Below are 26372 nucleotides of genomic sequence, written 5' to 3' on the forward strand. Positions count from 1 at the left end.
TCGTCAGTGACCAGTGACTTACTTGGCTTCTGTTTTCATAAAGAGATATTAAAACGAATTCATATCAAGAACATATATAACGTCAAATAATAATAAATGGACGACGTTTCGTATAAATGTGAAGCTGGTCATACGTTCATTGCATTTTATCGTCGTTGACAATCGCATGGTGGCTCCTAAACGTCTATTTTGTTTAAATAGTTTTTTTTTCTTTTCATCTTGTATTATTTGCGTTCGCCATTTTTTTTTTTTCAAAAGTTTTTTCGAAGGGGTGACTCCAACTTTACCACTTGGAACCCTTGGTTTAACCGCTTTCTTGTTAGCATCGATCCTTCGTCAAGGAAATTATGATAGGAAATGCACGCTCTGGTTTACCGTGTTAACTGGGAGATACATACTTCATATGCAGGTGCTGATTGAATGTTGCTACATAGATATGAAAAGTAACCAAATGGAAAGCTGAAATCATGACATGTGTTGTTAAGTTTTGTTCTCAAACGACCCTCATTGTCAATTTCTAGATGTAAGTCAAGATATGAGGCAGGCATAATTGTAGCAAGTTCGATGAGATAGATGCGTTCAACATAAATACTTAACTTTGAAATACTTAGTGAGAGGACATCATCTTTATAAGGCAACGTGAAGTTAAAGGATAATGCTTCTTTTCATTTATATAACAAGCTCTTGTATGAAGTCTTCCCCTTATGAATAAGGGAACACGTCGGCAAGAAGAGAAGTACAATTGGTTCTCATGGGAAATCGATTGTTTATTGAAAAACCTGTCGTCCAAATATGTAGTCAATTAGGAAATCAAACTTTTTGATAATGTCAGTTTTACTGTTGTTTTTGCTCGAATCAGAGTGTTTATTTTACGTAGCATGATTTATACCTCTCTTAAACAAGATATTTGTATCCACTGTGGCCTGGTTTTTTTTTAAACGGAGTAATTTAAAAAAGTAGAAATTAAAGTATGACTTAATATGTATTGCTATAGTTATCATCACTTATTGTCATACGTCGGGTCGATACTAATAACTTGGCATTGTACAAGGCCATGATTTCCCAAACTGTTTATGATGTCTTTACAAAAAATATATTGGATGTGTACTGATATTTTAGTCTACGTAATCATGATTACTTATTAGTTGTGATTGCTATGAACTAGCTGTAAATAACTGCGAGACTACTCCTAGAAAGGTACTATGCGCCTTTTGTCTATTTTTGTTAGTTTTTGTGAGATTGGTATCGATCTCGTGAGTCAAGACCTTTCCAAATGAAATTCACAGTTTTTTATATGTCGTATTGTTACACCACTGTCTCTGGTTAGAGGGTTTGAACTTTCGCAAACATGTGTAACCCCACCACATTATGGATGTGAATGTTTGAAGTCAGGACCCTGTAATTCAGTTGATGCTTTAGTTGCTGGTTGTCATATAATTTGTCGTTTATAAATGAGGCATCGGTTTTCTCTTTTGAATTGTTTTACATTTGGTCATTTCGGGGACGCATTGCTTAATATACGGTATGAGTTTTGCTCATTGTTGATGGCCGTGTGGCGACTTACAGATAATCACATCCACGTAAGTTGATCATAATTTGATACTTGTCTGATTGGGAATCATACTTCATCTGCTTATTTTCATATTGAGAGGAACAATTAAAATATGTGTCCCTGCAATTGCTAACGAAATAGTTTTTAAAGAAGAAGAATAGGAATATGTTTATTACAATACAAATCAATCCTTTTAGTTAAGTTAACATTTTGTAAATTTCATACGACTTGACAAAGTAAAACTGAAAATATCACAAAGTGTTTTCTTTTAATTCTTCCGTTATGCTGATGAACTGAATACAGATTTATGTATACAATATTGTCAACAAGGCGTTTGGTTTTTTTTTTATCAATCCAACAAAAAAAATATATGTTTGCAATGCAACATATAAATTGTATCATTATAAATGGTGTGTCATGTCTAAAATTGTGGTTCGGATCAATTAACATCCGAGTACTTTGAAATATTTATACAAGCAAGTAGGGTTTAAGTCAATTATGATGAAATAAGCTTTGATTCAATTTCAGATAAATACTTTATTATTATAGAAATGTTTTTGCTCATCGCTGAAGAAATTGTTGAAAATACTATTAACATAAACTTAGGTCAAAGACATCCGTGTGCATTATCCTTTTAGACAGATGCTCTGAGTGATTAGGAATGTACAAACGAGACAGGTTTAGTCTATATTTGGAACTGATAATCTTTTTTGTAAAAATAGTTACCATTGATTTTTAACCTGAAAAGACTTAACGTTTGAGTTTGAATTTAGTTTTGATCATTTTTGGTTTTATCAGCCTTTTAACGTTTGTATTAAGTTTGTTGGACTGTATTGGCCTCGAGCACCACTGAAGAGGCATTAATTGTAGAAATGCGCACCTGGTATTGTAAAATTGGTACTCTTAATGTAATTACTATCATTTGGTCGATACCTCTGCTGATGGACTGTAAGTCTCCGAGGGTTTCACCAGCCCATTAGCCAGTACTTCGGTACTCGCATGAAAACTCGGATGTTGTTAGATTTAAATTTGCTAATCTAAAATCTAGAACAAATCATTTTAAATTATTTCAAATTAAGGAATGTAACTCCCTTACGCAAACCTCTGATTCCTTGTAGGAGTTGTGACTTACTTTTGGTCCTTTTTGGTTTGATCAGCTCTTCGACGTTGGTATTAGGATTTGAACTATGAAATATTTTGGCATTGAGCATCAATGAAGAGATATTAATTGTCGATATGCACATCTGGTGCAGTAAATGCTATTTGTAATCGTATTTCTTCACACAGACAATATACACTGAACGTTAAACAAACACCTATCTATCAATCAATCACAGACAATATTTTATAGTTGAAGTCCCCGTGACAATGGCGTGCCCTAATACCTAGTTGTGGAAATTCTAGGTAAATTTCGAAAATTTTTACATAACTAAGTACTATGTTGAAACTCTGAAAATTGGTGTATCGGAAGTGCTTTTAGTTTTGTATGCATTAAATTCCCCTTCTTTTCTCAATATGCAGCAAAAGTTTTTTTTTTTTTTTAAATATCAATATAACAAGCTATTGAAGTAAAAGAGAGGCGAAAGATACCAGAGGGACATTCAAACTCATAAGTCGAAAATAAACTGACAACGCCATCGCTAAAAAAGAAAAAAAGCACAACAGACAAACAAATAGTACACAAAACACAACATAAAAAACTAAATTCTGGGCAACACGAACCCAACAAAAAACTGGGATGATCGCAGGTGCTCCGGAAGGGTAAGCAGATCCTGCTCCACATGTGGCACCCGTAATATATTTCGATATATACTGACAACAAAGCAATATGAGTATGCATGTATATTTTAATTAAAATAGTTAAATTGATCATTATTTTTTGTCGTTTCCAAGCCACGTTTTGATGTTGAATTATTTTAGTATCTATGTTCTTCAGACTACTATATATTATAACTGAATTGGACCACATAGATGCGTTGCAAACGTTACTGAGTTATCAGAGAAAACAATTCAGTCGAAATAAAGCAAGGTATTTGTCAGACTGAATTAAGACAAAAACAGACATTAACGTAAGAAAACAAGTTACCTAAAAGCTTATTATAAGACAAATTGATGAATGATAAGCGTGCATCTTCTTTGACACTGCGGATAAAGAAATATAAAAAGAAAACTTTCGTCGTTTACCTTACGCCTTGTGTAATCATAGCGGGCTTCTCAAACCCTGTTAAACATTTTCAAACATATAGAAGATATTTCCTCTCATAGTAAGTGAAATGCTTTGCAAAACAAAAATGTTAAATCAAAAAATTGACTCCTAAAACAAGCACAAATTAAAATATGCGACAATAAGAGAAAATGCAAGGTATGTAGGATTTTTGACGTGAGAAAAACAAACAACTTGACCATGCTCAGTATATTTGTTGACTGTCGGGTAAAACAGGCATCATAATACACATCGCGTTACTCCTCCCGGTCCTGATAGGTTATTTTTACTGATATGATAATGAGTATGAATACATAAAAAAAAGTCAATTATTGTTTTGACATAACAGTCTCTAAAAAGTGTCAAATTTGGATATTATTTCTAGTCAGCAAATAATGTATGTCAGTGGTCAAACCAGTAAAAATGAACGAAAAGATTTCTGTAGCATTTAACAACTTAAACATGTTGAAGATAATTCACATATGTTTAACTCCTTACAGTCCATAATCCTTTCTTAAATATTCACCCTGTAACGTACAAACTGTTTTATCTTTATAAATCAAACATTTAAAAGAAATTAGTATGCAAACTTTCTAAATGTGTTACCATCACCTGATGTGTATTAGATAAAATGAAAATGTTTACGACCTGTATTAATGTGATTCAAATGCAGATGTATTACAGTTAATAATAGCCAAATGAAAAATAAATGTCATATACAAGATATAAACAATCTGTATGACTACAATTGTAAATGTTCACATTAGTGGGATCGGTTGAATCAAAAATTAGAAAGGCTTACTCATTAAAGGTTATGTATCGTTTTTATTAAATTTAACAAATGAGAAAGGAAAAGAAAAAAAGAAAAGAATTATGATAGTGATTTTTGTAGACATGTCACATGTTTATGAAAGAAAAAAAAATAATGGCGACTTAACGTTTTAGAATGTTAACAAGCCAATACCGAAGACGTACGAAGGTGTCATAACATACAATCGGCTTTACGGAACAGCTGAAATCGTCTAAGGAAAACCTCCTCCGAGGTAGTTCCAGATTACGTTTTAGTAAAATGATTTAATTTTGATATTTAAATCATGGCACCCTGACCAACAGCTACTGGTCAGAGGGTCATCTCGAAGACTGCGAGTCAACTTACATTCGCAAAAGAAAACGTATAACCTAAACCAATATTGTAGTACTGAATAATCCGATTAATGGTTAGTAGTGAAATAAAGACAAATAAGAAAATCTTTCATTTCATACAGTGTATAAGTTGCGCCATCAAGGGACTCTCTTTGTCATAAATTCCCATGTTTACGACATCATTATCAAGTACGGTTTTAAAAATACCAACATAATAATACAGAGGAATTGACAGGGTTGTTGTAGAAGAAAACAAAATTCGCGATCTCCTTTCACATTTTTACGGTCTAGTGTTTGTTCATTTTTAATCGTTTACCTATTTCATTATTATATAATTGTCTTATTTGGTTTCCCTTATCTTTTAACCTATCATTACAATTTAAACACCATACATATTCAAAATTGATGTCTTTCAACGTTTTGAAGAGAAAGAGTTTTGTCAATTAAAGAACCTGTCCCTTAACTTTACTTAAATTGCAAAACCTAATTCTGAACAAAATATTTTGTCGGAGAACGTTTCTATTCTAGAAGTGTATCCTAAGGAACATAAAGTACATAAGAAAATGCCTGTACCAAGTCAGGAATATGACAGTTGTTTTCCATTTGTTTGATGTGTTTGAACTTTTGATTTTGCCATTTGATCAGGGACTTTCCGTTTTGAATTTTCTTTGGAGTTCGGTATTTTTGTTATTTTACTTTTTAATATAACTGACAAAAGTTTCATATCCATTTATTAATCTGACAGAGCTAATCGCTCAGTTTAATATTTTGGGTTGAATCTGTTGTTTTCAAATCGACTGGCGAGCGATACAACATCCGTAGAATGAATTTAAATTTATCTCAGATAAAAGATCATTTCCTTAAAATAGTTATGAATTTGTACCTTATAGTGTAATTATCAGTTCACAAAAGCTGACCTTATCAAACGGTATCAACAATAGAAGCGAAATGAAAACAACTGGCATATTCCCGACTTGGAACCAGCATTTTCCGACGGAAATGGTGGATTAAATTTAGTCCAAATTTGTTAGATCTGCAAAATTTGCGGTATGCGGTAAGAATTATTTGTTTCTTCTTATGCGGGATTGGACCCGTTATTATGCGACAGTGAGTCTTCGCTGCCTCTATGTAAATATGTAGCAACTACTATTAATTTGTGCTATGTTTTCGTGTACTCTTATAAAAAAAATGGTTGGCACAAAGGTGCTGCATCGGTCATTTAATTCAGTATATATTTATCTATAGGTAATGCTATATAGTATCAGGCCTGTACTAGGTAATGATGAATAGATAGCATTCATTTATGTAGAATGTTTATCTATTGTCATAAGAATTCATAATATTGAATAAAATTAGTAGATTTGGCTAACTAAGTCCTTATAATTGAATAAAGTAACTTTTTTTTAATTTTTAGTTGCAAATTGATTTAGCGTTAATTAAGCTCCAATTAAAAATTGTTTTTAATCCTACTCAGAATAATACACTAACTTCTGGACTTTCATAGCTCATAATTAACGTGTTTACACATTTTTATAATATAGTCGTTAAACATTATTTGCGTCTAACAGTATAAGACACAATACAGATCGTATGCTTGCATCAACTTACCCAAATAAAGATTTAATTAAAGCCTGAACATTTTAACATTGTTTATTTTTTATCCGTGTCTGTTTTTTAATATTTTCACAACTTCCTGTTACGATTTGACTTAATATCCATATCCAGATATCGTCAGTTAGAATCCTTAATTTATGTCTTTTTTCTAATGAAAAACTACCTGAGAGTAAAGCAGAATAAAACTATACGGTTTAATCCTGTGGAGGACCATTTTCATCTAGCATGAAGGCAGACAAAAAGACAGCTTTATTTAGTAACATTTAATAATGCAGCTATACTGTTAGCCCACTAATTTTCGCGGTTGTTTAATGAACATTCGCCAGAAGAATACATTTAAAAAACAAACGTCGTTTGATTTAGATCTGTTCTTAAACATATAAGAATAAGAAGATGTTTTATGATTGCCAATGGGACAACTTTTCAACACAGACCAAAAGAAGTGTATGTTAGCAACTATAGAACGACAGTCAAGTAACACTATTTGATGGTAGTAAATATCTACGAAAAGAGAAGTAACTCTGCATTTGTTTCAAACAAAACAAAAACCATAAAAAATAATGCGGTGTCGTTAAACTTATTGCAAGCGCTTAACCCTCTCCCCAACCTGGGACAGTGTTGTAACAGCACAACATTAGAACATGTGCTAGCGTGTATTTATTCATTATTGAATACATATTGATATAATTTTGTAATTGGCATTTTATTTCTTATTTGAATTTACTTTAGAATAAAGATGAAGTTATATCTAATTCATATTTGTGTTTTGATTTCAAATAGATTAATCACGGATTGTAATTAATCATGAGTTGTACTATTTGTGTTTTATATTCACAGACTTTGACGATTGACTAGTTTCGTCTTGATTGTTACTCACTTCTTCTATTTTGATGGTGATTGTTTTCATGATTGATTTGACCGCACACTTTCTACTATTTCATTGCTCACATATCTTGTTATTTGTCAATCGTCAATGGCAGTCAGCAGGGTTAAAGAACATCAGTTTTTCGGCCTGTTAGTCAAATGCGTTTTGTTAAAATATACTTTTCCACTGTTTTGGTCTTTTGAAAAAAAATGTTGTTTGTGCTGTATTTAGACCCCTCTAACAAGAAATTTGTTTTGCATGCACACGTATAAAAATTGCGGTTTTTATCCAACGAGAGAGAGAGAGAGAGAGAGAGAGAGAGAGAGAGAGAGAGAGAGTGAAATCAACAGATATTGAGAAAGGAACCATTCGGTTATGTTGATCCTTTAGTCGGATAATTACTAAATGGTATTTTTATACGCGATATATTGATCATTTCATGTTTCCTTGTATTACATTCTGCTTTTTTTACAAGAAATCTTAGAGATTTCCGTGAAAAAAAACATTACCCATTTTTAAAAAGAAAAGGCTTAAAATGTCTGAAATTGTTTATAACTAAGGGAATAGGATGGCCTCAGATCTCTACTTACTGTTGTTGTTGTTGTTGTGGGATGTATAGATACACTGGCACGTTCAGTCTGTGTCTTCGTTAGATGTGTTCTGCTTTGTATCGATCTGATGAGTTAATCCATTTTCAACTGGTTTTTATAGTTTGCTCTTGTGTTGTACTGTCACACCACTGTCCCAGGTTAGGTAGAGGGTTCGAGCTATCAAACTAGTTTAACACCGCCACATTCTGTATGTGCCTGTCCCAAGTCAGGAGCTTTTAATTCAGTGGTTGTCGTCTGTTGCTGTATATCATATTTGTTTTTCGTTCATTATTTTGTACATAAATCATGCCGTTTGTTTTCTCGTTTGAATTGTTTCACATTTGTCATTTCAGTGCCTTTTAAAGCTGACTGTGCGGTATGGATTTTGCTCATTGTTGAGTACCGTCCGGTGACCTATAGTTATTGATTTCTGTGTCTTTTTATCTCTTGTGGAGAGTTGTCTCATTGGCAATCATACCACATCTTCTTATTTTTATATGTTAATACTGCATTATCAAACTGGTTTAGTGCATTGTTTCGTGCTTTGAAAAGTACTTTCTTTGAACCTTTTCGTTAGTTCTTATACGCAAATGCACTGTATTACGTTTTAAGCCATACGATTTTTTTTCACTCCATAAAACAAGGATGCACTCGAAACAACACGGACTGCTCTCAGAAAAATACGGACATATAAAAATGAATTTACTCACCACAAATGTCCTTATCAATGCAAACACAAGACTTTTTGTAAGTGTTTGTTTATTTAAGTATATACAGATTCCATAAATGCATTTCCGTTGATATTTGCATTGCTATGTGTATAAAAATAGCCTATATTTTGGAATAACGCATTGTAAGGCTTAAATTAAACGTTGTTAAAACAAATAAATGTAGGGTTGATAATATATTTTTATCACAAATACTTATTTACCTTCTATGATCTTTTATATAAAGTTATAGCATCTTTTTTTTTTTTATGTCCTACCAGAAATAAAGTCTGTTTGTTTACATTTTTGATCATATTCACTCGAAAAAACGTGGTCACCCTCGAAAATGCCTGATCAAATCACTCGATAAAACACAATCCCAGCCGGACACTATACCTACTATGGTAATGCTCGACGACAAAATATGTGAACACTACAAAAAATGTACCGGAGGTTATTTTTGGGGTGAGCCACTTTAAAGACAATGTACAGTGGTATTTGAAAGCGAATCCTGACATAAATGTTAGTAACCTTTTCATCGATTTCTGTTTTTCTTAGACTTAACTTTTCAGTATGATTGCCCTCCTTCTTATTATCTTCCCTCCCCCTTTTTATCAGAGAAGATAACAGCTGACAAGAAATACATGCTTTCTGATATTCACATTAAAATAGATTAAACTTGTGGTAGTAATCATCCACCTGCCGTAAAGATAGTATTTGTATATAAAGTAGACAATTTCATATGACTAGGACCCTTTCTATTTATTTCAACATGGCGTTAAATTTATTGATCTTAATCATTACTTTTTTGGGTCCCTTGGTTGCAGAAGGTAAGACTCTTTGTTTTATGATTTGAATGTTATACCAAAGATCACTTCTTTTTTTCAGTTTGACTAAGATTAAATGTTAACGAACAAATTAATTTTTATTTGCATATTTCTGTCATTTTTATGTGTTCTGTTATATATTATTTTGTTCATATGTCAGGAATAAAAATTAATAAAAAAAATAAATAGTGTTTTTTTCCCCACTATTTTTCGACAGAAACAAACTGTTTTCGCACTCCATTTGACACGTACATGTACCATCCTTTTAAAGAAATCTAAATTCAAACAATTGATTAAAAGACAACCTTTTCATATGTAATGTAGAAAAATCTAAGTAATGGAAAAAAAAGAAAGGGATGCGAGTCACAATATGAAGTTTTTTTCGAGCAAGTGCAGCGAACGAGTTCAAAAAGGCTTCATATTGTGTCGAGCAGCTGATATTTTACAATATCAATATCCAGACAACCTGATAATCGATTTATCGGATTGTATTTGTTTATTTGCATAATAGAAACAAGTGTTTTTCTTTGTTTAACCAACAAAGTGGTTCCAAGATGACGTGATAAGTACGGGTCAAACTTATCAACGTCGGTTCATTCAGGTAATTTGTCCGGGTCAAAGTTATTATGGCCAGTTCAACGTATATGACGTCACAAAGCCGTGATATGCAATTTTATGAAGAGCTGAGCAGAGTGATGTAGACTGCGGAAACACCGATAAATAGAGATTATCATATACTTAGAGTAAATAACTTATAATTTTTACAGTATGATAATAGCATTAAATTTACGTGAATTCCATATTTTCCGAAATGGTGCTTAGTGGGCTCATATAAAAAAATTATCAACTGCTTCCTGCTGTTATCGCATACCTTTCCGTAACATTATCGCATGGCATTCCGACGTTACTCGGCAAACTCCGAAAAATACACCATAATGGTACGTTTTCGGCGAAAAAAAAAACCATAACAAAGTAGGGTACAAAACAAATATTAGGAAACAGGAAAATATAGTATGTAAAATGCAAAACAAATGATACAATAAATGCATTTTTCAAAGTTTTCAGCATAATTTAGCAAGTTACTATACAAATGTTGACTTCTAAACAGTGTTTATCGTCAAATAAAATTATATTGTACTGTTGTTTTTCTCCTCTGTTGAGGCATATGATAGAAAGATTTAATGTCGGTTGTATTATATTTGGCGTCCGTCGTCCGTAAACTTTTCATTTTTTGAACTTCTATTTGAGAACCACTTAAAGGAATCACTATATTAAACTGTTATGTTTCTCCATTGTTGAAGCCTATGATAAAAAGATCATAACATAAACACCAATAAATAGAGAATATCATATGGCTTTTTAAATATCACACCTGTATCAACCCGAGACACCAATATAATCCCAAGAACTCTGCTCGAGGGACTATATTAGTTGAGGGTTGAAACGGTGTGTGCTATTAAAAAAACCATATCATATACACTTTATTGTATACATGTACCTCAAGTACAGATGGAATTTTGGTTAACATTTTTTACTGTATAGCATTCGAAAAAGCCTAGGGGCTGAAATATTTAAAAGTGAAAACACGGGTAGCGAATTTACTCTCTTTAAAAGGACTTAATAAAATTTTGTTTTCAGAAGATCCACTGAGCGAATATGTCCATGTGCCGGCAAGATTCATAGCACCTATTCCAGCGAACTCCATTCTAAAAGACAACACAAGTCCGGATCGAATGAGTGTAAATCTCTGTGCTGCAAAGTGTACCTTATTGTTCCGGAGTGGACATTTTCCATGCTATGCGTTTGAATACACTCCCGGTAGTAATATGTGTATTTATACCAATATAACAACGTTAATGCTAAATGCTGGTTATCTCAGTTTGAAACAGAACAAAGCAGTACATTACTACGAGAGACCTAAAGGTAAGACACTTTTCCCACAAAAAAATTACGATTAAAATTAATCGTATTATATACTAAGTTATACTGAAATGTGTATGGACTTACGAGTATTTTTCTCTTTAGATTTTTTGTGAAAAAGAGCCGCAGAGGCGGAAAAGGTGTTTGAGACATGGATGGACAACAAACACGGTGTTTACATTTCTGATGAACTACTTTTGATATAATAATGCAAATACGATTGGCGGGACTAATTATAGTCAGTAACGGAATAGAAATACTGAATACATAATAAGGGGGTGGGCAGGGTGCATGGGTAGGGGCAGGAGAGCTCCATATATGGTTAATGCATGGTTTTTTTACAAGTCTCACTCCTAACGTTACCTTGTCGGTAAGCCCGCCTTTTGTTCAAAATCCTGGATCCGCATCTGAGATTACATGTATGATACAATGTTGGCCAGATGCACGAAAAAGTATAAATGCGAATGCAGAAAAAAAAACGCAATGTAGAAAAAATAAACGCAATGTAGAAAAAATAAACGCAAAAAGACAAAAACGCAAAGCTTTTGAGTGTTCACCTTATGACAAATTTACGGCGAAAGCCATCGTGTGATACTGATGCCTAAAGTGCTATATTGAAAACTTTGTGGTGTTGTTTGCGTCCAATTGATCGTAGGTTTTCGATGGTCTTAGATTAACAAAAAAGACAAAGAAATATTTAGGAAAATGAATAAATTAGGATTTTAAGGAAATGTCTGAACTTTTGTTCCACAGTATCTCGTATGTTTGTTCCAGAATTTAACAAAAAAATACCTATTAATAAGATTGAGAATTGAAACGGAGAATGTGTCAAAGAGACAACAACCCGACCAAAGGGCAGAAGACAGCCCAAGGCCGCCAATGTGTCTTCAACACAGCGAGAAAATACCGCATCCGGGGGCAGGCTTCAGCTGGCCCCTAAACAATGTTTAGTTTCGTCCTAGTACCATTACTAAGGCCAAACATTTGTCATTATTTGGCAAAATATAATTTGCAAATTGCTCTGCAATCAAAATACTAAATAAAATAATTTTGAAATCTTTGTTTTTTGTCAATTCTAAAATGTCATTCTCTTAATAAATTTCAAAATTAGACATTTGACTGAAATTGAATTTCTTAGATTTAGCAAAGATATTAAAAAATAAGATTAAATTTATGCAGATTTTTTTTTCAGTTTTGCATTAGTTCAAGTATTGTCTTCTTTTTTTATTCTTTTTTTTTAACGTTTATCAATCTCTTAATAAATATTGAAATTGCCTACCTTCAGCATTATTCGTTTTGCCTTTAGAAATTGAAGAACAAAAAAAAACTCAATGTGTAACACTTTTCATTTTGACCACGGAAATTTCCATTAAAAATGAAAAGGGATGAAAATTATCAACATTTTAGCATTGTCATTTTCAACATTAATTGTCAAAATGAAAAATGAATGAGGTTATCAATTTAAATATTTGTTTTCAATGCAAGTGAGATTTAAAAAAAAACTTTTTTCGAAAAACAAGCAAATATAGGTTGTTTTTTAAACATTTTCTGCATAAATGTAATCCGATTTTTTTTCAAAATCGAAAAAATTAAATGTTATTTAAATTTCGAATTTCGAATTTTATTTATTAAGAAAATGATATTTCAAAATTGACTTCAAAGACGTTTTTCCTTGTTTTCAAATTATACAAATTAAAGTTACTATGTACATTTGTACATTAAATATTTCATAGCTTGCCGTTTCAAACTATCTTCCCGTAAATATTGATATAACAAATTTCAGTATTTTTCAATTGTTATTTTTTCTTGAATATACGAGCAATTCGAAATTTTCAATTTCATCGACTAAAATGAAATCTGTTTGTTGTTAATTTACAACGTCTTCTTGTGTGTTTTAAAAGTTCTGGAAATTAATATGAATAAATAAACTGTAATACATTCATGTAACTTTAAACATACATGTAGTTGAAAGAACATTCAATTAATTACTGTAAACCAACTAATTTTCGCGAGCGATTTATTTTCGCGACTTTCTCGAGTAGAAAAATAACGCGAATATAAATTGTCGCGAATATAAATTGTCGCGAATATGTAAACCTTGGATTTTTCCATATTTAACTGCATAAAGTAAATTTGAGAATCGCGAAAAAAAATCGCCGCGAAATCGGCTAGAAAGGGATAATTGCGAAAATAAGTTGGTTCACAGTACTCAAAAAAATTTCTTGGAAACCCCAAAGATCTTCAGAAATTCGTTTCAGGAACAATGTGATACTGCATTGCAGGAACATAGGAACTACAAATGTTTTTTTGAAATCACTTGAAATGTAATTTTACAAATATATTTACAGGTACTTTCAAGAATCTTTTTCATGGACAACCTAATACCGCACTGAAGGACCAAGGAAGCTATTTCGACATTAAAAGAAATGTTACTATAGAACAATGTGCTCATCTTTGTCTTCTTAGTGCTCAGACCGGATGTCTATCGTTTTCCTATAGCAACCAACTGACAGCATGCGGCCTTAGCAACAAGTACCATAGCAACAATGCAAAAACGTCTGCTCCCATAATGGCAACACCTTTGTACGATCACTATCAATTTTTTACCTGTACGTATATCATAGTTGTATACACATAAGAAAATATGTTGCATTAATCAATTTTAAAATATTTGAATTAAAGATCTCAACTAAAGGTTAATTTAAAAGGTGTGGCAAAATGTATATATTTTTTTTTATTCCATACGTGCACAGACACACACACAAAATACAGTTCAGTAGAAATTAATTGCACCATACATCCGGAAAAAAATGAAATTAGAATTAATTTTTGCAATATTTCATGACCGATGCAAATTACACACTAGAACTCGAAACTCCGCACATAAGCATAGTGCCAAAAAAAGAAATAAATACTTTAGTGGCTAAACAATTTGTTTTTTCCTTCTCCTTTATCAAACAATTTGTTCTTCAACCTTTGGAATAAGAACATTTTTTTTAGAAAAAAAAGTAACATTCTCCAATAAAGTTAAATGGTCGCTCTATAAGGCACACATGATGAGTTGGGAAATGAATTGTATTGTTTGGATAATAGTTTTAAATTAATCAGCCAACTATATAGATCTCATCACACCAACGTTCTTTGAGGAGATGCAGCGTTTAGAATTATGATAAAAGATAGATTACTCAATGTCGATTGCAATGTTTCAATTGTTTAACGAGTTAAACCACCTAGTGTTTTCATTATTTTGTGTCGTTGGGTTGACGTATACCCTTTTTCTTTTTTTTAATTCGTATTTGTTTTATCTTAATAGCCTGGCCATGTAATGCAATCATACCAATGAACTACACTCCCACAGCTATAGCTTCAGTTCGATTTCCATATCAAGCTGTCAGAAATATACAGTGTTATTTAAAGTTGGAAGCGCCACCTGGACACAAAATTGAGATAACTTTTTCCACAGTATATTTTGGAAGAGACGTTTGTACTTATAATGGGGATGGCATTACATTGCATGATGGCAAAACAGTGGCAGCTCCCGTGATTGGACGTTTCTGTGAACGAACCGGAAGTGCTTTAAAGGTCAGGAAATCTACAGCTAACTCGCTCTTCATCACATACAAAACTGGATCCGTCCCAATGGCTTTCAAAGCCGTGTACCAGTTTGGTAAGATCCTTTTTACATATACGCTGGATACTACTTCCAGATTATCGACCAGATTATCATGTTTCTATGCATACTCAGAGATCGCTGAAAATATTATGGCAAATCATATTATGAATAAATAACGAATTTATATGTTGAAAAGTTGCTTTATTTCATCAATCAAGATCCCAACTTCGCAGTGTCTGCTTGTTTTATTCTCTATATATTTTTTATTTGGTTTCGTCCTGAAAATGAATTGAATACTTGCCACTGGACAAGCAGACAATAAGACACTAACCAAATCGTATTGTACGTTAGTTTATGCAAACTATTGTTATTTTGTTTTTGTTTTTTGTTTTTGTCATTTTTGAAGTGAACAATCGTAACATCATTTTTCATTTCAATAATTTTTCTGTCATTTTTAGTGAACCCATGTGAAAATCACAAATGTCAGAATGGTGCAGTATGCAATGTGACAAACAGGTCATATGTATGTAATTGTCCAAATGGTTGGTCTGGAAGATTCTGCGAGGCAAACATTGACGACTGTGTAAATGAACCTTGTCTGTTTGGAGGAACATGCGTCGACGAATTAAATGGCTACCATTGTCAGTGTTCAAAAGAATTTTTGGGAAATAGATGTGAAAAGTTCCTTGGGAAGTGTGCAGAAAATCCATGTGTACATGGTATTTGTCATGTGACATCTCGCTATAATTACACGTGCAAATGCGAGAAAGATTACATTGGAAAAAATTGTGATCATAAACAACAATTTTGTAATCCTAATCCATGTGTCCATGGATCTTGTTTGGAAACTTTCGGGTATTATTTGTGCCAATGTGAAAACGGTTTCACAGGTCAAAATTGTAACATTCCCGAAGACCCATGCAAACATCGTCCATGTGCAAATGGCGTTTGCTCTTCATTTAACGCAACCTATCACTGCGTATGCTCAAAGGGATTTACCGGAAGGAATTGCGATATTATTGATAACTGTGCCGAGGTGAATTGTCTACATGGTAAATGTAATAATCTGAATAACACGCACACATGTGAATGCGAAAATGGATTCACCGGAAGTAGTTGTGATGTCATGGTAGACCACTGTGAAAATGTCAACTGTTTTCATGGAAAATGCATCAACACTAACAATACATACAAATGTGAATGCAAGGAAGGATGGACAGGTAGCATTGCACTTAGTTTAAAATATCATTTAAAAATATATTTATGTCATACATGATTATGAATGTCGAGACAATAGACTTTCGTCCCAATGGAAAAATTAAACGATTGTCTATTGTCTCCAGTTGATTAATTCGATCCACTCTATTTCACTTGACTCAATATATCATCTGTATATCAATTTCTCACAAAAGAAATTCGTTCTATGTTTCCGTTAGAACGAGTAAACAAGAATACAACCAAATTACAAACGCATTGATCTTTAATGCAAATAATGAATTAACAATGGTATTTTTCAACGCAGTGCATTTAATTAAATTATCTGAGCAAGAACACTAAGAACTTTGGTTTCCGGTAAATTATGATACTTAACCAGCCTCGGGAGATCCTTTTTTTATTTGCATTCAATATTTGAATGCATGTAATTTTTTAAATATTTTTTTCTCACACAACACTGGCATTATGTTTTGTAAAATTTCAGGGTTAATCTTGTTTAAATGCGTACGCTACCCACACACTTCATCACTGGAATATAAGAAGATACAGATCAAAACAAAACACAAGTATATAATTCCCTACCAGCGAATGTTTCCAGTTATTGTTAGCAAGCGAAAATGTTGATAATGGACACAAAACAAAATCCACTCATATGTGGATAATGTTGATAATGGACAGAAAACAAAAATCCACTCATATGTGGATAATGTATGAAAACAGAAATCCCCCCAATCAACGTAAAAACAAAACCGAAAAAAAATAGAAACCCCAAAGTAAAAAAAAAAGCACAATCCCTTAAAAATAAACACCCAGAAACCTCTCATTAAAAGCAGAAAAAGTAATATCCCTTTTTGATTTAATGTAGGCTTCTATTCATCTTAGGTTCAACCTGTGAAACTGACATTGCTGTTAATCCCTGTGATAAAGCGCAGTGTGGAATTGGCCTCTGTGAAGCTCTTCATGGTAGCAGAATGGCGTATCGTTGTCTGTGTCCAAATGGTTATCGTGGAACAAACTGTCAGTCACGTGTTGTTACTAATGTAGACAAGTGTAAGTGTCTTCAGATAAACCACATTTTTATAATTAACGAAATGCTGATGTTCCCATACAGTGGTATATTTTATTACTTTGTGTTCATTTTATTTTGTTTTTTTTTTTTCTCGTTAAAATTTGAATTCAAATATATTCTCAATTATGAATTAAAAAAAAATTTTATAGTCTTTGATAAAACTGTTAGCGTGTGACCACTTGAATAGATCATGTTAACGCAAAATCAGAAAATCTTGATAAACGTGACTTTGCATGCTCGACTAAAAGAAGTTAAATAATAACCATTATGACGTTTATTTGGAGGTTTTCCAACTATATCGCAATCACTTCCTTGATAAATGTAAAAATCAAATGAAATTACTACAAAGCTGTGAAATTTTCGCCGGTACATATAGAGCATGTCGAATTGAATTTGTTGAAAATATTCAGATTTTATTCTAATATTACGGACCCGTAGAAAAGCTTAAAACTTAAAAAGAATAAATCAAAAAGGAAATTGTATGGTTGCTTGTACAAGTAATCGTTACATTACGAGCCATAATACGTTTTTGTATCTTCATCCAAAACCGGGAGCAAAATGTTTTGTAACTTCATAATGTTTACATTGCAGAATCGGATTGAGTGGTCAGGGGGCCTTGGCCCGCATTTATGTAGCTTTATATATGGTTAGTGTATAAACTTTTAACAAGCCCCACTCCTTATGTTGACTTGTCGTGGTATGGGCCGGAGAGGGGGGGGTCCTGGATCTGCATCAATTTGTTGTTTACATGTAGCATGTGCTGTTGAGAAAAGTGTTACAAATGTGAGAATGTTGCTTTTTGGAAATCATGACAAACCTAAACTATTCAGTAACAATTGGATAATCTTTTTCAGTCCATACTAAAACTGGACTTTGTGAACACGTGCAATGCTTTAATGGTGGCAAATGTAAAGATTTAAATGGACAGGCCACGTGTAGCTGTAAGGCTCCCTTTGTCGGAACATTCTGTGAACGGAAATCAAAAGATTGTAGCTTTCTTCCGTGTCTCGCTAATGCAACATGTGTGGATACAAGATCGGGACATATGTGTATTTGCCCAACTGGAATGGTCGGTCAAGCTTGTGACAGAATAATGTCCCCTTGCATAAGTAACCCGTGTAAAACTGGTATCTGTAGAGAATTCAACAACACATACGGATATAGGTAAATATAAAATTGTGTTAGATTGCAGTAGTGTTTTGTTTTTTTACACTCTAGGTGTAAAGATACATGTTATTATGATGTTTGAAGAAATAATACAATCAAAGTGACAAGGAACGTGTCTGGTTTTTATTTAAATATTTTATTTAAATCAAATTAAACATTGCGATAAATCTTAGGTTTCAACTCCAAATCGAATTTATTTAAGACGTTTTCGACCTTTCTGTGTCTGTCCTTTTTGTTTATGTTTCACGTGATTCATTGGTCAACAAATGGTGTAGGTCGTAGAATTTATGAATACAGATTCTACTTTTATTTAAAACCATGCAGTCAAACATCGTCAGTACATTTACCATAATGATACAAAAAAAAAGACAATCTAAAAGACAACACTGATACTAGTAATAAAATTCAATCTAAAAATTAATAAAGTTTACTTGGATACGCCTTGAAACTTTGTTATAAACAATATCATGATATCTGCTCCTGTTGGAACAAATATTCTATACCATTTATTCCGTTAGGAAAAAATACTGTAATATTTGGTAACCTTTTGGAGTAAGATTATTCCAAGGATTGATAGGTTTACCCGGTCGTATCTAAATTCCCGGGCTCTGTAAACAACATCACCGTAAACTTTAAGATTAGTCAGCTGTTGAATAGGCTGTTGTTTTCTATTTTGAAATGTTTCACATTGTTTCATATCGGGCCTTGTATAGCTTTTCATACGACATGATTTTTTTTTAAATTGTTGAAAGTAATTGTAGATTTGCAGTTGTTTTTTTTTATCTTGGTCGTGTTTTTTCGTGGTTAGTTGTCCATTGGCAAGAAAACCACCTTTCCTTGTACGTGTATGTCTCGCCTGCAATGACAGTCGCGGAAGCGAGACACATATATCCGATATACCGCCGTTGTCGAAGTCGTCAATATGTTGGGTTGAGTATGTGGTTAAAGTTTATTTTAGCATCAATAACGCTGGCAAGCCTTTGTTGAATTGGTAAAAAACATAGACAAGAGCTTTTTCTGAATAAAAAAAAAACGGTATCGAGAGAAAATGTTAGATTTAATTATTAGTTTTCTGTATTTTTCTGATAAATAGACTGAGTGCCATTGGGAAAGTTAAAATTAAGATGCAGTTGAAGGCTTAGTTTTTAAGATGTCAAACCTTCTTAGAATCCTTAGAAATTTGAACAGATGCTGATAATGATTACAAGATAATTGATGAAGCAAAATTTTGAAAAGAATTTGTGTTTCCATTTACCATACTATGCTGGTAGATGATTTTTTTTTTTTTCAATTAACATTTAAATTCAGTCAGCGGGTTAAATTTTTCAGATTTCATAAACTTTGTTAAACCTTTATGGAATTTGATGAGATTTGTGAAGCAGCTTCTTCATTATCAAGATATAGTATTTGAAGCAGCAGCAAACACACTGAGAACGCATGGTTCCAGGAAAGTTTTTGCATTTTTTTTTTATATACGAATTTTTATGATGTTTTCCTAAATCATTGCATCACCGAATGCAAATTTATTGTCGAATGTGTACGTTCGCAAAGAGCAATACGAAGGGTTTCACTAATAAAGAATGGTCTGCTTACCGTGGCATCAAGTTCACTGAAAGGGTGTGGTTCGTGTTGCTCAGTCGTTTCTCTTTGCGTAGTGTTTTGTAAAATGTTGTTGTCTTTTGATACGCCCGTCTACGGGACGTATCATGGTATACCGTTGTCCGTCTGTCCGTCCGTCGTCAACACTTCGGACAATAAGTTAAAAACGCGTTTACCAATTTTCATGAAACTTTGATGAACTGTTAATTTTTATTGACGTAAGCTCTCTTTCGATTTTTATAAATTTTAGATTTTACGTTTTTGCGTAAGGGGGGTTTATTCATAAAAAAATGGGGGATTTTCCAGTTTTCTGACTATAACTCATAAATGGCATGCTTTAAGCAATTTCAATGAAATTGTCGTGAAATGTTTAAATATATTGATATAAGTTCCCCCTTGATTTATAAAAAAAATATGATTTTACGTTTTGGAGTATTAGGACTTCATTCATAAAAAGGGGGAACGGATGTGTCATGCGCTCACTGCGCAGCTCTTATTTGGCCATGTTGTGGTAGACCTGTTGTCTAACTTATAATTTTTGATGGTCTTCTTGGTGTCCTAAAAAACGAAAAAAAAATTAAAAAATAATCAAAGTTTACTCAACAACAAATAATAATGTCTACTGTATATTTTTTACCCATGTATTGTAGATGTGTTTTGTACACAATGACAGGGCATAATAATGTTACAATTACTTCAAGTATTATACCACCTAACAATAGTAAGTATGATATTTATGATACGTATATGTAATAATTGTGTAAATGACAAATGACAGATGTCAATTTCATAAACACCTTGATAGAAATGTGTCATTAATGAGGGTTTGAAGGGGTTCCTTCAATTCTGTATTCTTTCATTTTTTAAGCCATTTATCTCTTTTCTTTATAAATGTTGCATATTAATCTCCAGTCTTTTTATTTTAGCACCCCATTATTCTCTATTCTTTAATTTTTTTTATTTTTTTCTCTAATCTTTTTCTTTTTTTTTTTGCCTCATTTTTCTTTAGTACTGTCCTATTATTCTCTATGCTGTAAACCCCATGCTGACCCTCATTGATATTTTGCCTGTGGATAAATGATCGATTAATTTATGAAACTTTTTTTATTGATATATTTGAACTTTTTTCCGGTGATTTGTATAATTCTCTTTCAATCAATAAATTTTTAATTAAGCATAATTTCACTCAGTAATTTGATTAAGACGTATTTTTTCTTCTAATTTTTACGATAATTTATTTGTTTTTATACTGTTTATTTGTTATGTCAATTGCATTCATTTTCATTATCATAATTCATCAATCATCGATTTCATTCATATTGTCATTTTAAACATTTCATTGACAAATTATTCGCGCGCGATTTTTAAAAAGGTAAGTGCAACTTTTATTAATTTTTCAAATGTTTTATAAATAACAATTATTAATATTTATTTATTGAACACTTAAGTATTGTTTGAACATAACTGTTCAATTGATATTATGTTTTTCGTATGAAAATTTTGCATAATAAAACATACATTAAATATGAGCATACATGTACATTCATATAGGAATACTTAGACGCGAATACACACACATACGCGTTATTGCTCTTTTTTGTTTTGTTTTGTTTTATCTTTTTATGTTGTAAAGATACTTTTATTAGTATGTTTTATTTATGCCTGTGTTATCGGTTGGTTGATTTCATAGACTCCGCTGTTTAACTGAAAAACCCAAATGTAAGTATTAAACGATGTAAAATAAGTTATTGCTTAAACTAATTCGGATATGAATTTCAGTATCCGTCACAGTGAAGCTACTTCTTAAAAGAATTAAGAAAATAAAAAAACAAAAACAAAAAATGGAATAAAACAAATCAAAACACAACAGGTTTAGCAAATGTGTATCAACATTACATACAAGTACAAAATTATACATGTAGAATATTACCAGGAAAACATTTTCTGATGAAAAAACGAAAAGCGGTCCAAAAACTTTCCGATTATTACAGTGGAATGCTTTATTAAAGAAGATCAACGTATTCGTAACTTATTTTGGTTTTTCTATTGACACGATGATGTAAAAAAAACGGACTATTTGCTGACCTACTAGAATACCAAAGGAATGGTGGGTCGAGCTTCATTTAGATAAAAATGTAAGTGTGATTTTTGCGAAAAAAATAGATGTAGCACAACTTTTTGAATTGTATACTCGACAGTTATTTTGCTTTGAAATGAACCATGTAATATGAGAAATGTATTTTTACGTTTAAGATACAATACAAATTCAAACTAAAATGAAAAAGAGGAGATGTGGTTATACGCCAACAAGACAGCAACACAACGAAACAAACAATCAAAACACATCAAGAGATAATAGATAAATGAATCTGAATTAGTTATTACTCAATGAATTTCTGTCGATATTTTTGGTCGTATTTTTTACAACAATTTATATATATCAAAATTGAAGTCGTCAAACGGGTTGAGTTGGTTAAAATTGGTGTGCTCCCTTTACTTTTCAGCAAAGGATTCTTCTGAAAAAAAAACACCTTGTGATACACTAAATAATACAAGCCTGTAAAAGTGATGACAATACGTTTTTGTTTTATAAAAAAGTTGCAAAAATGATGGTCTTACCGCGAAATTCCACGCTAAAGAATGGTTCAGTATCAATTTACTAAAACATAAGAGAAATTATTAAAATACTTAACAACGACTCTTACAGTCAAACATTGAAAGACTACCAGGACAAATATACAAATAAACCGGGCACTAGATAGTTTAATTTAGTTGAAGGCAAAATTGCTATATACTTACGAACTAAAAAGTAACGCAGCTTAAATATTGTAATATATAAAGTAAATAAAAAACCTGGCGAAAATTTAATTCTTGTGCGTTTCCAAGAAGGGCGAAAGATAACAAAGTGATTTTCATACTCATAAGTCGGTAACAAACTGACAATGCCATGGCAAAAAAAAAGAAGATCGACGAATAGACAAAACAATACACAAAACACAACATAGAAATCTAAAGACTGAGAAACACCAAAATTAGTAAACCGGGATCACGAGGTGTGTGAAAGGACCATACATTTCAAGAGCATCTTATGGAAAGATGACCAGTCTGTACAGGTGCGTTTAAATATCAAGCTTGGATAGGGTTTACGGAAAAGAGAATAATTGGCTTCGTGTATTGTATGTCGTTTCTTCAGTTTTATTCTAATTTTAGATTATGAAAATTTCAAGATGCGAAAAAGCATAACGTCAATCCCTAGACACTGCAGGTAAGTTAAATTTCCCAAAGGGTATTATTTTGGTAATGGTCCGACGTAATTGGCGGGACCCAGTGTTGGATTCAAAAGGGGTAGAGGGCGTAAGCCCCAATTAGATTGGAATATATATCATTTTTAGCTCGGCGGTATATATATATATTCGGTTTTCTGGAATTACGCCCCTTTCAAAATTCCTGGATCCGCCTCTAGAACCATTGGAAATTAGAACTTTCCTGTGTTGTTGGATTGTTGTACCAAGACGTATAACCAAAATCATCTTTTATTCATACCCATTTATGTAAGTAAATTCTCCTATATGTATTAATAATTAAAACACAGCATGGTTCCATACATATATAAGCTGTAGACACAATTATACTGCATGGTGAAATATGTGAATAGGATACTTACCATAGCAGTGTCAAACATATTACTATAAACGTTAAAGTGATGATGACTTTAATATTTCTAAATTAGTGCAAAAATATATTTTCGGTCTTATTCTATAATTGATTAATAACGGCTGTTCATAGTGATGATTCTGGAGCTTTGAATACTGGGGCACTGACCATTAATGTGTTTAGGGGGGAAAACAGTTCGACTTATAGTATAACATTGTTTTCCAATAACATACTGGAACAAGATTTGCTTTAAAACTAAATGTTGAATTTTCTCTTTATCTTTTAATTAATGGAAACAAAAAATGTTTTACTTCCCTTCTGAAACAAATATTTTTTTCAAGCACTTTAGAATCAATCAAATTGTTTAAAAAAAAAACCTCCCACCAACAAAAGATGTATGGTATATCTCTTTATATCTAGACACCCTGTATTTTATTTATTTTTCTTTTTTTTTATCTTTTATTCTGCACTTTTTTCAAAAAACCTCTTTCAAGTTGTTATAAATATTTATTCTCTATTATGTAAACCCCAATCAGCCCTTCTATATGTCAAATAATAGAATGGTTGAGGTTAAAAAAGATGATGCTTATTAAGGCCCCGCCGAATGGCGGACGCCCTATAGTGATCAGTCTGTCCGTCCGCGTTTACATACACATACATATGTGGCTACAATTTAGTATTTTAAATACTTATGTGGCTTTTTTCTCTTATGGGTCTAGCCACACAAGAGACCAAGTTGGACAGTTATTTTTAGCATACTTGGACTATTTAAAATCATTTTAAAAAAGAGACTCCCTGTATATGGATTTTAAAGTTCCAATTAAATGGAAGTCCAAGAGAGGTGAAATTGAATTACCCCCCTTACACCAGTTGAAAAAAAGAGCGCCAATATAACTATTTTTCGCGACTTTTGATCACGTGATCGGTACTTGTAAATGATAAGTCCCGAGAAGTTACGAGTAATTTTGATGGCCATAATGGTGGGAAGAAAACGTCGAAATAAGTGAGTATTTTCTATGAGTTGTTACTACCCATTAAGAAGTAATAAAGCTATCCTCTTTTTATGTGGCTTAAGTTATTTCCGGTGATCGATACATTTTTAATATGCCATCGATTTTTGTTTTGAAATTAGAAGAAACAAGTGCAATTTCGTCATTTGATGGCCACATTCATCAGTATGATAATGGTTGGCTACTTTGCTTCGATAGCTGGGGAGAGTTTACGATTGAAAAACTGCTTTAAGAAGAGGCGCGTGTATTTTTTCAAGAATTTAATACTGGAAGCTGCAGGTGAGGTTTACAGGCACGGACCAATTTTTTTCGAGGGAAATGGGGAGAGGGGGGATCTTTAGAAAAAAAAAATGAAGAGAAAAAATAAACTGGCCCATATATTTCTGTTGACTGTTAAGCAAATAAAAAATCAAAGAAATTTTCTTCTAGTATCATGTACTTGTAGTTGTATACGATATTTAACTTTAAAGCTACCACTCAGTGACTGTGTATCATCAGAACACCGGTTATAGGTACTAGCCAAGCAGGTGTGATCGATTTTTGCCTCACACGGTATAGAAAATCTTTGTTTTGTTCACATAATATCAATGTGTACCTCAATCTGTCAATCTAAACCTAATTGTTGTTTTTAGAAATGATTTGTTGGTAGGTTTATAATAAATGATGTCTAATTATCTTCCCAAAAGAAGAACGAATATTAAAAACATGTGCAAAAACTTGTCAAAGAATTTGGCACTCGTCTCATCCGATATAATTCTGTATTTATTGCAACTCTTTTTCTGATAGAAGGCCACTGTGCGTGTGCATTAAGTATGGCTGTATCAATAATTTCATTTGCATTGGAATCTTTCATGCATATATTTTTTTGATATTTTATTCTGAAAAGAAGCGTTGTGTATGGTGGTTAGCTGACCACATAAATCTGTTTGTACGGTGCATAGTTTAAAATAAGTAGCTGTATGCCATACACAATTTTCATACTCGTTTACTACCCAAAAGGTTTCAAGGAATGAATAATCATAGGTAGGTTTATGATTGGTAACTATTCTTTTTTGCCCTGTATTGGCTTTCTTTCAGGTAAAACATGTAAATGTCTCAATTGTATCGAAATTGAAAGTTGGTGTTGACATTCACAACTACATGTATCTGCGCATTTGCTATTCAATTGTTCTTATTACAGGGGTTCAAACTAACATTTGGTACTGGAAGGTCCAGGACCTTTGACACTCGAAACTGAAAGGTCCACAACCTAAATAAAAAAAGGCTAAATTCCAGGTCCTACTTTTACTTGAAATATTTCCTAGCTCAGTAAGATACAATATTAATGTGTTTTTAGTGTTAGGTTAATTTTAGCTGGTTTCAATGTCAAAATCACTGTTGTTTAACATGTTTAATAAAAAAATGTAATTGTCTTGTATATATTATCAATTCAAATAATCTTTTTGGGGGGGGGTATTTGGGAGGGTGTCGTTGTGGATGGGTGTGTAGTGTCTCAACTATTTGTAATTAGTTACTAATTATACCATTATATTTAACAGTTCAAATGCATACAAATGACTTCTTTTAGAGAACCACTGAATGGAATGAAACCAAACATGGCATGAATGTTCCCAGGGGTTTATCT

The 26372-nt window shown here is 32.4% G+C and overlaps 1 protein-coding gene across 2 annotated transcripts in view; it reads left to right on the top strand.

Moving 5' to 3' along the window:
- Positions 1-9422: 9422 nt before the first annotated feature.
- The window catches only part of LOC127721707 (fibropellin-1-like), a 57291-nt gene continuing 40341 nt past the window's right edge, over positions 9423-26372 (top strand). For both annotated transcript variants that reach the window (XM_052228505.1, XM_052228504.1), the window contains exons 1-9: positions 9423-9504; positions 11140-11424; positions 13770-14030; positions 14735-15088; positions 15493-16254; positions 17132-17299; positions 18173-18482; positions 20735-22219; positions 23295-23349. In XM_052228505.1, coding sequence (XP_052084465.1) covers positions 9447-9504; positions 11140-11424; positions 13770-14030; positions 14735-15088; positions 15493-16254; positions 17132-17299; positions 18173-18482; positions 20735-20837 — 2301 coding nt within the window. In that variant the 5' untranslated portion in view covers positions 9423-9446 and the 3' untranslated portion in view covers positions 20838-22219; positions 23295-23349. The remainder of the gene's footprint in view (positions 9505-11139; positions 11425-13769; positions 14031-14734; positions 15089-15492; positions 16255-17131; positions 17300-18172; positions 18483-20734; positions 22220-23294; positions 23350-26372) is intronic.

This window comes from Mytilus californianus, unplaced genomic scaffold, assembly GCF_021869535.1.
Source record: "Mytilus californianus isolate M0D057914Y unplaced genomic scaffold, xbMytCali1.0.p SCAF_12, whole genome shotgun sequence".
Taxonomy (NCBI): domain Eukaryota; kingdom Metazoa; phylum Mollusca; class Bivalvia; order Mytilida; family Mytilidae; genus Mytilus; species Mytilus californianus.